The sequence below is a fragment of the Hylobates moloch genome, unplaced genomic scaffold (genome assembly GCF_009828535.3).
Source record: "Hylobates moloch isolate HMO894 unplaced genomic scaffold, HMol_V3 SCAFFOLD_12, whole genome shotgun sequence".
NCBI classification, from domain to species: Eukaryota; Metazoa; Chordata; class Mammalia; order Primates; family Hylobatidae; genus Hylobates; species Hylobates moloch.
The window spans coordinates 11,020,734-11,038,046 of record NW_026652287.1 but is presented as its reverse complement, the minus strand read 5'-3'; the positions used below and the strand labels follow the sequence as shown (position 1 = coordinate 11,038,046).

At 55.8% G+C, this 17,313-nt stretch overlaps 1 protein-coding gene across 1 annotated transcript; it reads right to left on the bottom strand.

Moving 5' to 3' along the window:
- Positions 1-85: 85 nt before the first annotated feature.
- RHOF (ras homolog family member F, filopodia associated) lies at positions 86-16,620 on the bottom strand. Its single transcript, XM_032168475.2, has 5 exons — positions 16,166-16,620; positions 15,823-15,910; positions 3,409-3,518; positions 3,196-3,330; positions 86-1,979 (listed from the first exon to the last, which is right to left on the bottom strand). Exons 1-5 carry the CDS (start codon positions 16,301-16,303, stop codon positions 1,815-1,817), a joined length of 636 nt encoding a protein of 211 aa, XP_032024366.1. The 5' UTR covers positions 16,304-16,620; the 3' UTR covers positions 86-1,814.
- Between the last annotated feature and the right edge of the window lie 693 nt (positions 16,621-17,313).

Below are 17,313 nucleotides of genomic sequence, written 5' to 3'. Positions count from 1 at the left end.
TGGGCCAAGTGGTCTCTGTGGCAGCTACTCTTCACCTGCAGCCACAGAGCACAAGGCAATGCACAAAGGAATGGGTGTGGCTGTGTTCCAATAAAACTTTATTTACAAATCAGGCTGTGGCCAAATGTGGCCCATAGGCTGTAGTTGTTGGACCTCTACCTTAGACCATCATGAGGCCTGGGGTTCTTCGAGAACAAGAGCTCCTTGATTGATTCCCCAGGGGATGGCAGGGCCTTGGGAACCCAGGTGGGTTGGGGAGGGTCTCAGAAGGCTCCTTCCTTTGGCGACCTAAGCTCAGGCTTAGCTGACGCCCCAGCACTGGGCCAGGGGGGCTGAGGCAGGAGATACGGGGAAGGCTAGGAGTCGCCTGAAGCCGTTATCCCATCTTAGGCGACACCGACTCCTAGGCGCCCTCCAGAGCCAAGCAGCTTGTGACTTCTTGTGGGCACTGGAATCCCCTAGGATGCTTGTTTTAAAAGCTTGGGCCAGGTGCGGTGGCTCACGCCTGTAATCCCAGCACTTTGGGAGGCCAAGGCGGGTGGATCACAAGGTCAGGAGTTCGAGACCAGCCTGGCCAACATGGTGAAACCCTGTCTCTACTAAAAATACAAAAATTAGCTGGACATGGTGGTGTGCGCATGTAGAACTAGCTACTTAGGAGGCTGAGGCAAGAGAATCACTTGAACCCAGGAGGTGGAGGTTGCGGTGAGCCAAGATCGTGCCACTGCACTCCAGCCTGGGTGACAGAACGAGACTCTGTCCCAAAAAAAAAAAAAAAAAAAAAAAAAATTCCCAGACCCTCGGCCCCAGACCTTCCCAAAGGAGGCTCAGGGATTAGGTATCTGGCTGTTGGTGACACAGGTGGTCTGTGAACCATTTCTGAGAAACTGTCCCGTGTGGACGGGGTAGATCCCATCAGCTCTCAAAGGAGGCTGGGATGTCTGGCCTCCTGAACTCCACAGGCTGGTAGAAGCGGGGCTTGAGGGACAGCAGGTTGGGAGCTTGAGGATTAAGTGGGCCAGTCCTGTCCTGCCGCAGTGGGGGGAACAGTCCACAGAAAACTCGCACATGACCATATGGGGAGCCAACTGCTCTTCCCATCCCGAGTCTCTGACACTGGGGGCTTTGGATGAGACCTTAAGGAGAGGGTCAGATGGGTGGTCCAGGGTATACTTTTAACAACTGAGAAGCCATTTTTTCTGCCCCCTGGGCACATGTGCCCAGCTCTGCAAAGACAGTGGCCAAGCTGAAGACAAGTCTTCCATGTGTGGTGGAGATGGGAGGGGTGGGTGCCAGGCTGCGGCCTGTGTCCTCCTGATAGGCCCAGCCCCTCGGTGGCCCCCGCGTTCCTGGGGGAAGGAAGGAAGGAGCTGGAGGATACAGTGGTGCCTATCTATCTCAGGAGCCCAGGGAGGCGGGGACACAGGAGTGGCAGGCTTGGGGCGCCCGCGTGGAACAGTGCCAGGTCCACGTTTACCCCACCACATAGACTTTCTCATTTCAAGTATAACTTGAGTCTGCACTGGGGAGACACTCGTGGTGGGGGTGGCTGTGATGAGGGCACATCCGAGTCCAGAGAACAGATAGTGGCTCCTGCACCCACATTACGACCATGTCCCAGGGGGAGCCTGGAGGGGAGTTTGTGGTCAGAGCCCCAGCCAGGAAAGGAGAGAGTTCCAGAATGTTCCAAGAGTCTAGCCGCAGGCCCCAGACACCATGAGCTGGAGGGTCGGGATGGGGCAGCCTCCCTGGTGTAGTTGGTACCTGGGCCCCCAGGGCCCGTCAGTGCTGTCGTGAGGTCGGTCTGCCCTGGGTCAGAGCAGCAGGCAGAGCCGGCGCTTCTTCTGCCGTTGTGCCTTCTTCAGAGCGCTGAGAGCCACCTTGGCGGCCTCCCGGAAGACGTCCTCCACATTCTCCCGAAACTTGGCAGAACATTCCAGGTAGAGAGCAGCTCGGATCTGTTCGCAGGTGCTCAGGCCCTGGGTGGGGGGAGGAGCCAGCATTAGGTGAGGGGCCCCTGGAGGTCTCCTGGCACCACCTGGTGGGTTTGGGACTGACTCTGAGGACTCTCCAGGGATGGAGGCCTTGGTTTGGGCCTGTCTGTCCTGTCTGTCTCCTCCATCCCGGCTGGCCCTCACAGTGTGTGGGTGGAATGGAGGGCCAGTGCAGTGCAGGCCGCAGGTTGGAAGAAGCCCTGTCCAGGCCCCCACCCTGGCCTGTCTCCAGCCCCAGGCAGGGAGGGGCTGAATCCTGAGACCCAGGGTTGGTTCCCCCAGGTGTGTCTCCCAGGCCTGTGAGAAGAGTTGGAGGCCTCAAGACAGAAAGGACTTCCAGCCACCTCTCTCCCTTCTCTGAAAGTACCATTTAGGCAAATTAATTTGCCCTTTTATTTATTTTTGAGATGGAGTTTTGCTCTTGTTACCCAGGCTGGAGTGCAATGGCGTGATCTTGGTTCATCACAACCTCTGCCTCCCAGGTTCAAGCGATTCTCCTGCCTCAGCCTCCCGAGTAGCTGGGATTACAGGCATGCGCCACCATGCCTGGCTAATGTTGTATTTTTAGTAGAGACGGGGTTTCTCTCATGTTGGTCAGGCTGGTCTCAAACTGACAACCTGAGGTGATTCGCCCGCCTTGGCCTCCCAAAGTGCTAGGATTACAGGCGTGAGCCACTATGCTTGGCCGAATTTGCCCTTGTTAATGGTTATTTCTTGTGAAAGTTTCTTTTTGCCTTTGCATTCCTTTTATTCTGTTTATTTCCCCATGCCTCACCCAAAGGCTGCATGGTCAATTGGCCCGTGAAGGGGACGCCTACTTTCAAACAAGGCAGACAGGACACGACAGGACGGCGGCTCATAGCACAGACTTTGGAGCGCAGTGGATGGGACCAGATCCTGGCTCCACTTCTGGCTAGCTGTGTGGCCCTGGGCAAGCTGCTTAACCTCTCTGGGCCTCAGTTTCTCCCCCTGTAAACTGGGGGATGTGAACAGCACCTCCCTCCGAGTCCTAAGGATTGAGAGTAGTCGTGTAAAGTGCTCAGGTCCACAGGCCATCAATACTAATAGTTAAAAATTATTCTTAGAATCTTGCTTCCCTCAGCTCCCTGAAAGGCCACTAAGGCACCCCAGTTGCAGAGGCAAAAGGTCCCGGAGGCTTCACAGCCACGGCTATGCCCCGGGGTCTCGGCCCCTGGCCCACCTGCGTGTAGGTGATGGGCTCCAGCTGGGCGGCCCGGAGCTTCCGCAGCTGCTCCTTGTCCTTCCTCAGGTCTGTCTTGCAGCCGATGAGCACCATGGGGATCCCGCGGCAGAAATGCGTGACCTCAGGGAACCACTGTGGAGGGAGGAGGCAGGAGATCAGGGGTGCGGCCGGGCCCAGATGTGGGGCCGCCACCCAGGAGGCTGGCCTCACCTTGATGAGGACGTTGTCGTAGCTGGTGGGGTTCATGACGTCATAGCAGATGAGCACGAGGTGGGTGTTCTGGTAGGACAGAGGCCGCAGCCGGTCATAGTCTTCTTGCCCTGAAAGCAGAGAGCAGGGGGGGTCAGGGGACATCCCCTCCCTGTCTGGACTCTGATGGGTGAAGGGGAAGGGGCCAGGCAAGTGGCCCTGCCTTAGGGCCTCAATTTCCTCATCTATACAATGGGCAGCAAGCCAGGAGTGCTGGCACAGGCCTGTGGTCCCAGCTACTCGGGAGGCTGAGGCCGGAGGATTGCTTGAACCCAGGAGATAAGGCTACAGTGAGCCGTGATCATGCCACTGCACTCCAGCCTGGGTGACAGAGCGAGACCCTGTCTCTTAACAACAAAACCCATGAGTGGCAGCCCCCCAGTCCTGGATGGTGGTAAAGAATCCTCAAGATCAAACCCACGCAGTGCTGAGAGCTTGGCCTCATTCTAGGGCTGGGGCTGGAGAAACTGCTAGAGATGGTGCCGACAGCCATTGTGATCCCCCTGCCCTGATGGTCAAGGGCAGAACGCAGACTGGAACCCTCCCCTCCCCAAAGATTCAGACCCGTGGGGCTGGGTGGGCTCACAGTGTCCCCAAGTCCCCAGAGGCTGGTGTCTGGCTTCAGCCTCCAGCCTCTCGGGTTCTGATGCAGTCAGCTGAGTTCCCTGCCCATTCTTGCAAGCACTAGGAGGAGGGTGGTGGGTTGCTGGGAACAGCACCAAGCGCCCTCCCCACCCAGATTCACAGAGCACACTCTCGGGGGGATACTTTAATCCCGACGCCGTGAAGCCTGGCCCCGCCCCGAGACACCTGAATCCCAACACGGATCTAGGCTTGAGCTTGGTTGGGTTTGCTTTTTTTTTCTTCTTCTTTATAAAACAATTCTTTGTAACTTTTTATATTGACAGTTTCAAACTTACAGTAAAATTGCAACAAGAGTGAAGAGCTCTCTGACTGTGATTCACCACCTGTTTGCACTGGCCCCTCTGGCTTTATCTGGAGACAGACACTTCTGTTTCTCCCTATCAGGGCACGGTAACTGTAGACATTTGCCTCTTCACTCCTTAGCTCAGCGCCTATCTGCTGAGAACAATGGCATTCTCTCCCCTGCCCCAAGCCCCGGAAACCGCATGGACTCTGCATTCTAATCCGATCCACAGGCCATAGTCAGATTTTGACCATTTCACCAATATGGTCCTTTATTTTTTTCCCCATTGAAGAGCCAGCCCAGCCCAGGGTTCTACACTGCACTTAGTCATCATGCCCCGGTATTTTTTTTAAATCCCCACAGTGAGAACTAAGTTTTTCAGGCTCATTGGTGACCAGCCCCCCGCCCCTCGACTTCCTTCCACTGAACAAGGAACGTGGAGGCCCAGGAATCCCCCTGCCCTGTCCCCAGCTGCTGCAGGTGCTGGGTGGCGCCAGCCTGCCCTCCGCTCCGTCTCTGCCAGACACCTCTCAGGACAAGTAGCCTCTCCACAGAGCACCACCAGGCCATGTCTGCTCCTACCCCCTTGCTGGTGACAGGGCATGGCCACCCTCTCCCCACTAGCTCCCCCTCAACCCAGGGACCTCCAAAAGTCCTCAGCCAGCTCCCCCATGGAACAATGCTTAAGGGTGAGGTCACTAGAGGCAGATGAGACACATGTTCAAATCCCAGCTCTGCCCTCACCGGCTGTGTGACCTTGACTTAGGACAGTGGTGGGAGTCTTGGCTTCCCCACCTGGAACATGAAAATCATAAAATCTACCTCACGGAGCTGTCACCAGCCAAGGCACACCATTACACTCCAGCCTGGGTGACAAGAGCGAAACTCTGTATCAAAAAAAAAATAATAATAATAAAAATAAAAAATGAATTAACATGAGGCATTCAACTCCACATTTCAGGTGATGAACTGCCACCTGGGGCTCATGGCTAATGCAATGATTGGGGCAGGTGCACGGCATTGCCTCCACTGCAGAAAGTTCTACTGGACAGTGGGGCCCTGTCTACTGCTGGCCACCCCCCACCCCGCCCCTACACCATCCTCATCTAAGTCCTTGTCTGTCCTTCTTCCCTGGCCTCCTGCAGCCCTTTGATGAATCCATTATCCACCTGACAGCTAGATGGATCTTAAAACACAAGTCATATCCTGCCCCCCTCTCCACAACTGAAGCATTTTCAGTGGCTCCCTATTGCCCCCCCTCCCCTTTTTTTGAGACAAGAGTCTCACTCTGTCACCCAGGCTGGAGTGCAGTGTCCCAATCTCAGCTCACTGCAACCTCTGCCTGCCGGGTTCAAGCAATTCTGCCACAGACTCCCAAGTAGCTGAGATTACAGGCGCTTGCCACCACGCCTGGCTAATTTTTTTTGTTTGTTTTGTTTTTGAGGCAGAGTTTCGCTCTCGTTGCCCAGGCTGGAGTGCAATGGTGCGATCTCGGCTCACCACAACCTACACCTCCCAGGTTCAAGTGATTCTCCTGCCTCAGCCTCCTGAGTAGCTAGGATTACAGGCACGCACCACCACACCCAGCTAATTTTGTATTTTTAGTAGAGATGGGGTTTCTCCGTGTTGGTCAGGCTAGTCTCGAACTCCCGACCTCTGGTGATCCACTCACCTCGACCTTCCAAAGTGCTGGGATTACAGGGATGAAATTTTTGTATTTTTTTTAGTAGAGATGGGGTTTCGCCATCTTGGCCAGGCTGGTCTTGAACTCCTGACCTCAGGTGATCCACCTGCCTCGGCCTCCCAGAGTGCTGGGATTATAGGCATGAGCCACCGTGCCTGGCCCCTATTGCCCTTTGCATAAAATCCAAACATCTCCCCTGGTTCACATGACTTCATCTCCTGCCACACCCGCTTGTTCACTGCAGTCCAGCCAAGGCGCCATCTCACTGTTTCTCAAACCCACCAAGCTCTCATGTCCCAGCCTTTGTGCTTGCTGTTCCACATGCCAAGAAGGTCCTTCCCTCATTTCACCGTTTTCTCCCTAGCATTTTATTCTTAAACATCCAGATTAACCATCTACATTTTTTCCCTTTTGAGGATAACTGCTGCCCTCTGCGTCTGCCTTTATAATAATACATCCTATACTCTATGCAGTTTTCAGGGTGCTGTAGTCTAGAAATGGTTAAGAAATCCTTGGCAAAGCGTGATGGCTCACGCTTGTAATCCCAGCACTTTGGGAGGCCAAGGCAGGCAGATCATGAGGTCAAGATATCGAGACCATCCTGGCCAACATGGTAAAACCCTGTCTCTATTAAAAATACAAAAATTAGCTAGGTGTGGTGGTGCGCGCCTGTAGTCCCAGCTACTCAGGAGCCTGAGGCAGGAGAATTGCTTGAACCTGGGAGGTGGAGGTGGCAGTGAGTCAAGATCACGCCACTGAACTCCAGCCTGGCGACAGAGCGAGACTCAGTCTCAAAAAAAAAAAAAAAAAAAAAAAAAGAGCTGAGCGCAGTGGCTCACGCCTGTAATCCCAGCACTTTGGGAGGCCAAGGCAGGGGGATCACGAGGTCAGGATTTTGAGACCAGTCTAACCAAGATGGTGAGACCCCGTCTCTACTAAAAATACAAAAATTAGCTGGGCGTGGTGGCAGGTGTGTGTAATCCCAGCTATTCCAGAGGCTGAGGCAGGAGAATTGCTTGAACCTGGGAGGCAGAGGTTGCAGTGAGCCGAGATCGTGCCATTGCACTCCAGCCTGGGTGACAGAGCAAGACGTGGTCTCAAAAAAAAAAAAAGAAAGAAAGAAAAAAAAATCCTTACATGACAGCCAGATATGGTAGGGAAATGATGAATACTCCCACTACATAGGAAGAACCTGAGAGTCACAGAAATGAAGTGATTTGCTTGAGGTCAATGACTCAGTGACTGGGCCAGGAGTCACCCCCAACTCATGAAATTCCAAGTGGGATGTTCCTTCTGCTGATACACACTAACGTGCTATTTTGTTTTGTATTGTGCAAAAATAGGTTCTGGTCCTTTAAGATGTAACAATGGGGTTCACAGTTCTGGCATAACAATATTCCCTTTTACAAATACGGCAGGAGTGAACAGGTACAGTAGTCCCCCCTAACCCACAAGGATGGATTCCAAGACCCCCAGTGGATGTATGAAACCATAGACAGTCTAGAACTCTAGATACGCTGTTTTTTTTCTATATGTACACACCTATAAGACAGTTTGTGAATTAGGCACAACAATAAGAATAAAATAAAACAGGGCCAGGCACCGTGGCTCATACCTGTAATCCCAGCACTTTGGGAAGCCAAAGTGGGAGGATCACTTGAACTCAGGAGTTCAAGACCAGCCTGGCCTGTTACCGAGCCAGCTACTGACTGACTCACGGGCAGGTGGTGTCTCCAGCAGGGATACACAGAGGAAGGGACGAATCGTATCCCGGGTGGGATGCAGCAGGACAGCGCGCGATCTCATCACACTGCTCAGAGCAGTGCGTGATCTAAAATTTATGAATTATTTCTGGAATTTTCCATGTAATATTTTCAGACCTCAGGTAACTGAAACTACAGAAAGTGAAACTGTGGATAAAGTTATAAAATGGGGCCCCCTTGGACGTCTTCTTTCATTTCTTTTTTTCTTTTCTTTACTTTTTTTTTTTTTTTTTTTGGAGACAGGGTCTTGCTGTCACCCAGGCTGCAGTGCAGTGGCACGATCTCGGCTCACTGTAAGCTCCGCCTCCTGGGTTTAAGTGGTTCTCCTGCCTCAGCCCCTTGAGTAGCTGGGACTACAGGCAGGTGCCACCATGCCTGGCTAATTTTTTTTGTATTTTTATTATTTTATTTTATTTTTGAGACGGAGTCTCACTCTGTCACCCAGGCTGGAGGCAGTGGTGCGATCTCAGCTCACTGCAACCTCCGCCTCCTAGGTTCAAGCGATTCTCCTGCCTCAGCCTCCCGAGTAGCTGGGACTTGACAGGTGCCCGCCACCATGCCAAGCTAATGTTTTGTATTTTTAGTAGAGGTGGGGTTTCACTGTGTTAGCCAGGATGGTCTTGATCTCCTGACCTCGTGATCCACTTGCCTCAGCCTCCCAAAGTGCTGGGATTACAGATGTGAGCCACGCACCCAGCCTTTTCTTTTGTTTGTTTGTTTGTTTTGAAACAGAATCTCACTCTGTCGCCCAGGCTGGAATGCAGTGGCGTGATCTCGGCTCACTGCAAACTCTGCCTCCCGGGTTCACGCCATTCTTCTGCTTCAAGCCTCCAGAGTAGCTGGGACTACAGGCGCCCACCACCACGCCCGGCTAATTTATTTTTTATTTTTTTAAGTAGAGACGGGGTTTCACCGTGTTAGCCAGGATGGTCTTGATCTCCTGACCTTGTAATCCACCCTCCTCGGCCTCCCAAAGTCCTGGGATTACAGGTGTGAGCCACAGCACCCAGCCTTTTTTTGTATTTTTAGTAGAGACAGGGTTTCACCATGTTGGCCAGGCTAGTCTCAAACTCCTGACCTGAGATGATCCACCCGCCTCGGCCTCCCAAAGTGCTGGGATTATAGGCATGAGCCACCACGTCAGCCAAGGTTGTTCCACTCTCGTCACACACAGCAGAGACAAGGGTTGAGACCTGCCCACTGGGTATGGCAAGTATAGCGTGCAGTGACATCAGGACAGGAGGTGGCAGGGCAGGCATCGGGCTGCAGTGGATGAAGGAAGAAGTCAGCCCCGGAGCGCTGGAGGCAATCACACACCCTGCCTGCCTCTCCTGGGGCCTCTGCCCTTGCTGTTCACTCCTCCAGAAGGCTCTTTCAACAGGGAGCAGTGTGGCTCTTCCCTCCTCTCCTTCAGGGCTCTATGGAATGTCGCCTCCTCCCAGAGACCTTTCCTGACTGCTCTGAAACAGCTTCCTTGGCAGTCTGCCCCATGACGGTGGCTTTACTCATGGCTGTCACCCCTACCTGATTTCACAATACTTCTCTGAGATTGGGCGGGGTGATTCACACCTGTAATCCCAGCACTTTGGGAGGCTGAGGCAGGTGGATCACTTGAGGTCAGGAGTTCGAGACCAACCTGGCCAACATGGTGAAACCCTGTCTCTACTAAAAATACAAAAAACTGGCTGGGTGTGGGGGCAGGCGCGTGTAGTCCCAGCTACTTGGGAGGCTGAGGCTGGAGAATCGCTTGAACCTGGGAGGCTGAGGTTGCAGTGAGCTGAGATTGTGCCATTTCACTACAGCCTGGGGGACAGAGCGAGACTCCGTCTCAAAACAAAAACAAAAGTAAAAAACAAAAACACAGTAATTCTCTGGGTTTTTTGGTTTGCCTCTCCTGCGGGCAGCAACCACCTCTGTGCTGTTCTCTGTTGTGTCCCTGGGAACACAGGTGAGCTCAATACCTGTTTGGTGAAGGAAGGCTCAAAGGAAAGAGTGGGTGAAGAGGGTTAATCGTCATCTCTGCGGCTTTAGGTGCCCTGCTGCCTTGGCAAGGGCATTCCACTTCCTGACCTGTGTTCATTCAAGCAGCCACCCTGGGAGGTATGCTGGGCGGGGACAGTTCTTCCTGTTAAGAACCCAAGTGGTGGAGGGGGCCTTTGTCAAGGTCAGAGACAAGCACCCTGTGAGCCAGAGGCCAACCAGTCCCCAAGGTCAGCTGCCTGCCAGGCCATTCTAAAAGCACCAGTTCTTCCAGGAAGCTTTCCCCAGCCTTCCCAACTGGGAATTAACCTCTGGGCCTCAGTTTCCTCATCTGTGAAATGGAGATGTGAAAAGTGAGCGAGCCTTGATGACAGTAATAATAAAGATGGTTAATATCAACTCTCTTTCTCTCATATAAAAGTCACAGTCTAGACCGGGCACTGTGGCGCACGCTTGTAATCCCAGCACTTTGGGAGGCTGAGGCGGGCGGATCGCTTGAGGTCAAGAGTTCAAGACCAGCCTGGGCAACATGGTGAAACGCTGTCTCTACTAAAAATACAAAAATTAGCTGGGTGTGGTGGCATATGCCTGTAATCCTAGCTACTTGGGAGGCTGAGGCAGGGGAATCACTTGAGCTGGGGAGGTGGAGGTTGCAGTGAGCCGAGATTGAACCACTACACTCCCGCCTGGGCAACAGAGTGAGACTCTGCCTCAAAAAAAAAAAAGGGGGGGGTTTGCTCTGTTGCCCAGGCTGGAGTGCTGGAGTGCAGTGGTGTGATCATAGCTCACTCCAGCCTCAACCTCCTGGGCTCAAGCCATCCTCCTGCCTCAGCCTCCTGAGGAGCTGGGGCTGCAGGTGTGTACCGCTGTGATTCTGGCAGCACCTATCCATGAAGGCTTCTGTGTTATATGCCAGGTCTAGCTCGAAGCCCTTCACCTGGATTAACTCATCTTTCCCCAAAAAGCCCTACAAGGTAGACACTATTGTTGGCCCCATTTTACAGGCTGAGAAACGGAAGCACAGAGAGCTGGAGTGACTTGCTCCAGGCCACACAGCTAAGGGGAAGCTTTGTAAATAACAGAGGACCCTACTGGAGTATTTTTTTTTCTTAGCCCACCCCAGAAAACAGGAAGGAATCCTCACCCTACTTGTCCCAGCCCTGACCAGGTGAGGAAAAATGTCAGCCCTCTCAAGAAAGAGGGCCTCTGGGAAGGGAGAGGCAGCCAGCTCCGACTCCAGCACCTCCTCCAGGTTGCCTTCCTGGCTTGACTCTGCCCGGCCTAGCTTTCCCTAGAATTCAGTTGTGGGCCTTTGGGGCGTGGGGGTGGTGGGGGGACCAGGTCTGCAGAGGACTACTTCCGTGTGCACCAACCCCATGCCCACTTGGGGATGGGGGAGTGTACTATTAATAAATACCTTCTCTCATATGAGTCGGGAGGGCCAGGTTCCATTCACTCATGCACATTCTGGGTGGGACTGTTCAGGGCAGCCTCCACATCTCGAATTGATGCCCACATTTCCCTCTCTGGGTGTCAATTTCCTTATCTGGGAGAGGGGGTGATAACAGTGAAAACCCTCCCACTAATCTGGAAGGTGAAAGCCCAGGAGAAGGGAGGCAATGCTTGGAGCGGGAGCGGTGCAGGGGCAGGGGCGGAGTGGGGGGCAGTGCCGGGAGGCAGGAGGACTGCTATTGTGGTTACTCTTGAAATAGAAACTTCTAGGAGAAGTTAATAGCCTGGCATGGCAGGTGGTCAGAACCCCAGAATCTTTGGACCCAGAAGCTTTAGGGGCCTCTCAGCCACCAGGTGATACCATTACCCTCCACATTCTACCTAAAATGATACCAGGGCTGAAAGGGTCCATGTCACCTGCCCGTAGTCACAGAGGGGGCCCATCCAGCCTCTGCAGATGGGCTTAGAGTATAAAACAGCCCAGGAGACCAGGCGTGGTGGCTCACACCTGTAGTCCCAGCACTTTGTGAGGCTGATGTGGGAGGATCACTTGAGTCCAAGAGGTTGTGGCTGCAATGAGTTACGATCATGCTACAGCACTCCAGCCTGGGTGACAAAGCAAGACCCTGTCTCTAACCATTCCCCACCTCAAAAAAAAAAAAAAAAAAAAAGACCCAGGAATTACATGCAAAGGATGCACGTGCTTCTGGTGAGGAAGTCTCTAGGCCTGGGCTCCCCCTAGAGCCGCCCATCGTCCCGACGTGCACTCGGGCGGTGCGGCAGGGCTGGGCGGAAGGCAGGCTCATGCCGCACACAGGGCTATTTTCTTGGTGGGATGAGGCTTTGCCAAGGAAGTCCTGCTTCCAGGGACAGGGGTCTCTAAGGCCCAGGGCAGAGTTGAGGAGAAAAGACCTCAAATCTGCAGGAGGACACACAGGGCAGGTGGCCCCCAGCTCCAGCTAGGGCGTTGGTCAGGGAGGGGTACTGGCGGCATGAGAAGGGAAGCTGCCAGAAGAGGAACCCACTTTTACTCACTCTGCTGGGGGCCGCCCACCTGTGCTTCCCCAGGGAGACAGGGGCTGGGTAGCCCCAGCTGGGAGTTGAGACCACCTTCTGGGTGACCCCAGCCTTGGCTCAGCCCAGGCCTCCAGTGCTTCTGGGGCTCACGACACACATCTGTCCCTGGTTCCTTGTTTTAGTGACTCCTACTCCATTGCCTGCCGATTTTCTTTCTGTTCCCATCTCAGGCTGAGAAGGGGACCACCGCTCCCAGGGCAACCCCCATCCCATCCTGTGCCCCTCCAACCCTGGACCCCACACCTTGGCCCCGATGAGCTCACTCTCCCGTCTGTCTTCACAGCCCACCTCACCCCACCTCCCCCGGCCCAGGAAACTTCAGACTTCACCGCAGCTTCCTGCCTCAGAGGATGTCAGGGCCTGGGTGAGGCCGACAGAGCAGTGGGCGCCACAGCCCCCGCCCCTTCCCCTCTGAGCCCTGAGAGCCCCGTCACCCCATCTGCCCTCTCTCCGCTGTGGTGTCTGTAACTACTTCCTCATGAGGGAGACAGCCAGACAGGCCTTCCATGAGGGCCCCTGTGGGCAGGGTCCGGCCCCTGCCCAGGGCCAGCGTTTGGTCCTGGGTGTGGAGAAATTCAGCCTCTGAGAGCCACCCCTGTCTCACGGCTCTGGTGGCCACCAGTTGGGAAGATGCCCCTTCCGCCACTGTGTGTGGCCCATTGGGTTCTAGAACTTTCTACAACTGTGTTTACTAGACTCATTTCTGGCTTGGCCATTCCCTCACCCTCTTGGCCTTTGCCTCTCTCTACGTGGCCGCCTGGCCATGGCTTTCTGTCATGTTCTCCTGAGAGCCGTCCACCTGCAGGCAGAGATGAATCATCTCCGGCATTCAGCTCTACTACCCATTCATTCCATCACCTTCCAAGCCTTGCTCCGTCACAAGCACTGGGACCTGGGATCTCCCTGGTGGCACTCACTGACCAGGGGATTTCCTCCTATGCGCAGGCCTTCCCCTGTCACGGGGGGACACCCTACAGGGAGCAGCCAGATTTCTTCTCCCTGGGTGCCCCTCTTTGGTCTGTCAGACTGTGAGGCCAGCCTCCTCCCCTGAGCCGTGCTTCTCTGCTGCTTGGAAGAGACTTGCCAGGGAAGATAGATCTCCCCACTGCAGCAGGGGCTGGGGGCCAGCTCGGGGCATGGCACCGTAGATTCCAAAGCACAGGCTTGAGCTAGGGCTGGGCAGGGATGGTAGGAGGGTCTTTTTAATTTTTTTTTAATTTTTATTTTTTGAAACAGGGTCTTGCTCTGTTGCCCAAGCTGGAGTGCAGTGGCGTGATCTTGACTCACTGCAACCTCCGCCTCCAGAGTTCAAGCAATTCTCCTGCCTCAGCCTTCCGAATAGCTGGGACTATAGGCGTGTGCCACCACGCCTGGCTAATTTTTGTACTTTTAGTAGAGATGGGGTTTCGTCATGTTGCCCAGGCTGGTCTTGAACTCCTGGCTTCAAGCAATCCTCCCGCCTCAGCCTCCCAAAGTGCCAGGAGATGGAGTCTCGCCCTGTCGCCCAGGCTGGAGTGCAATGGCACAATCTCTGCTCACTGCACCCTCTGCCTCCCGGGTTCAAACGATTCTCCTGCCTCAGCCTCCCGAGTAGCTGGGATTACAGGTGCCTGCCACCACGCTCAGCTAATTTTTGGATTTTTAGTAGAGATGGGGTTTCACCATGTTGGGCAGGCTGGTGGACATCATATATTAATCTGATTTAATCCTCATGACCCTCTTAGTGCTCATGACAGATCAGGAAACTGAGGCCCAGACATCCCCAATGATACGTAGCCAATAGAGCTGGGGTCAAAGCCCAGATCTGACTCCAAAGAGGGTGGCAGGAACAGGATGGGACCGTGGATGGGATCCCCATGGTGCCAGTGGTCGCCTGCTTCTGGTGACTATAGCAGGGGATGCTCCTCCATCCCTCTGGTAGCAGCTCTTAGCACAAATTCTTCCTACACCAACTTGCAGCTTTCCAGAATCTCCACACCACAATCTACTCTGACATGTTCCTTGAGCATCTCTCTCTGGGCAAGGCCAGAAAGACCATCCCTGTTCTCATGATGTGGAGGCTGCCCTGAATAGTGAACCCCGGGACCTGATAGGGGAGGCCCTGAGGGCAGAGGAGGAGGAAAGAAAAAACCTCCTGGCCTCTTGCAGGGCAGTGGGTTGCTGTGAATGTCTCCACCCAGCAGCACTTGACTCAAAGAGTGGGGTTAATGACCTTGCCCCTCCCTGGCTCCTGCACAAGAAACATGAAAGTAAAAGGTCCCAGACCATGACTTTTATTACCCCCTGGGCCATGCCTCGGGAATTCCTCTGATGCCGCAGCTCTCCCAGCTCACCAGGGGCTAGAGACAGGCCCTGTTTTGGGGGTGGCCCTACAGGGCCCACATCCCACAAAGAGAGGTTCCTCAGAGGCCACAATAGGACCTGCTGAAGTTGGAATGGAGGGGGGCTCTGAGCTAGGACAGCGCCTTTTCAGGTCCTCTCCAAGGTCTAGCTGGGGGTGGAGGTGTCTGGATTTTGGGTCCATCCTAGGTCAGTGTCTGACCTCACCTCACACACACAAGGCTTGGCTGGCTGGAGAGGGCCGCCCGATGATGTGGTTCTCTGCAGGTCACTAAACACTGAGTCACAGAGGTGGGGTGAGGCCCCACCTGGGGATCTCAACCTTTGGTCCCCAATGTTGATGAAGCCCAGATGGGAGTCCGGGTCCTCCCACTGACTGTGTTTCTCCTGTCCCCACCCCTCACAACAACGACTCCCAAGCAATTGCACATAAATCTGTAAACCACCCGTGGGGGCCTGCAGGTGGCAGGCAGAGCCTGGTGTGGGGCCCCTGCCCTCAGTGCTCTGTTCCTTCCTCAGTTCATTTTCTACACTGTCTGGTTTTGTCCCAGGGAACTAGGAAAGCACAGAAGTAATTGTAGCCACACAATTCCAGAACCACCAACAGCAAGCCGTGGAATCCTGGGAGCTGCAGACACAGAACTCGCATCCACAGGACCCCAGAGCCTCAGGCTGCAGAGCGCAGGCCACAGAGCCCTGGAGCCACAGGCTGATCTGCAGCCGGGAGCATCCCAGAACCACAGGACCCAGACACACAGCCCAGGCAATCCGAGCACCAAGGGACTCAAATCTGCAGCCCACAGAGTCTGCAGAGACCACAGCAGGTAGCGCAGCAATCCTGGAACCATGGGAGGCCCAAGAGCAGCCCACTGCTTTCTAGAACCACAGGAGAGGAACGAGCTGTGGGCTGTCAGCACAGAGCTGGGAGGGTGGCCCGGAGTTCACCTCCTCCTCCAAACACCTTCCACTTACACATAGGGCTCGGCCTCTAGGGCCCCGCAGCCAGCGCCCCTGAGCGGCCTCCATGAGTGAAGAGCCGGCCAAGGCCCTGCCAAGGCTGCAGGGCGGGGACACCCGGTGGGGGACGCCCGGGAGGGGAAACCCTTCAGGCGGGCGGACCCCCAGACCCCACGGCGCGCGGGCGCACTCACCGGCCGTGTCGTAGAGGTTCAGGGTCACCTCCTTGCTGCCAACGGTCACGCTGGCCGTGTACTTCTCGAACACCGACGGGGCGTAGTGCTGCGGGAGACGGGGTCGGATTGGTCCTTAGTGGGGCCGGCGGGGGCCAAGGTTCCAGCTGAATCCACTGTCCACCCCCCTCGCTCGTCCCGGATCAGCCCCCCCCACCCCGCTGGGCTCTGGAATTCCCTAGGGGGCGCCCCGGGGTGGCGGCCGCCTCTCCGTGCTCGGGACGCTGGGGACTGAGGGTCGGGGCTCTGGGCTCAGGGTGAGGGGCGTCCATCGCTCCCACCCCAGCCCCGCTGCGGTCCTCACCTCGGGGAAGGAGCCTTGGCTGTACACCATGAGCAGCGAGGTCTTGCCGCAGCCGCCGTCGCCCACGATCACGATCTTCAGCTCCTTCCTGCCCGGACCGGGGGCGGCGGTGGGGGCCGGGGCCCCGGGGGCATCCATTGCCCGGAGCCCGCAGCACTGGCGGCGGCGCGCCGGGCACTAGCTGAGCCAAGAGGTCGGGAGCGGGGCGGGGCCGGAACCAGCCCCGCCCACTCGGAGCAGCACCGCCTCCGCCAGGCAGCCTCCCGGCCGACCTCCCAGCCTCAGTTTCCTTTCTGCTAAGGTCCCAGCCCTGGGTGTGGGTATTGAGCTCTCAGTCCCAGGGATACTGCGGCACCGGAGAAACGGGGCTCAGCTGCGAGCGAAGCTCCCACCCCCATCCCACCGCCACCCTCCGCGCGTCACGGCGCACCCCTCGCCGGCGAGACCCGATCGTGGCTGCCCAGCGACTCCAGGTGCCCCTGATTGGCAGGCTCCGCCTTCGGCAGGGACCCTCTGATTGGCCGGCGCGGCCAGACAGGGTCTCCCGGATTGGCTGGCTGTGCCTCCGCACCGGGTTCGAGAAGCCCCCGGCCTCCAGCTCCGGGAAGAGCCCCTCAACTTTGCACTGCCCCAGCGGCGTGGCTTGGCACATGTCCGCTTCTGGCCTCAGTTTCCCCACAGGAGGTAGCGGCAGTGGCACCAGGGAAGATGCTGACGCAAGGGTCGTGTCTGCCCACCTCGCCTGGGCCAGGGACGCCTGCGTGCACGCGGGTTCGGGGTGGGGCACTGGGCTCCGCTTACCCGCACCCCGACCCTGGGCTGTAGGATGGACGTCTGACGCCCTCTGCCGGGCAATCGTCTCGGTGCCGGCAGCTCCGGGGGCAGGTTGGCCCCAAACCACTAGGGGCGGGCGCCTCCTTCCGGCAGGAGCCAGAGGCGTGAACCACGCAAGACGTCGTCAGGGAGGGGCAGGTTGGAGTAGCTCTAGTTGAAGTCAACTTGGTCCCTCTCCTTGAGCTTTGGAGACTGGTAACCCCACACCCACCAAGAAATGTAAGAAAATGCGTTTCCTTGCCAGCAGCCCCATGTTCTTCATCCCAGGAATCCCCCCAACTCTCCCATCCCGTGATCAAAACAGCTTATTTGTT

Excerpts from the sequence above, each read along its gene's own strand:
- RHOF (XM_032168475.2), bottom strand. The coding sequence starts at position 16,303 with ATGGATGCCCCCGGGGCCCCGGCCCCCACCGCCGCCCCCGGTCCGGGC. Across the intron at positions 3,331-3,408 it reads ACGACAACGTCCTCATCAAG|TGGTTCCCTGAGGTCACGCA; the intron begins GTGAGGCCAGCC and ends CTCCCTCCACAG. Across the intron at positions 1,980-3,195 it reads AGCCCATCACCTACACGCAG|GGCCTGAGCACCTGCGAACA; the intron begins GTGGGCCAGGGG and ends CCCCCCACCCAG.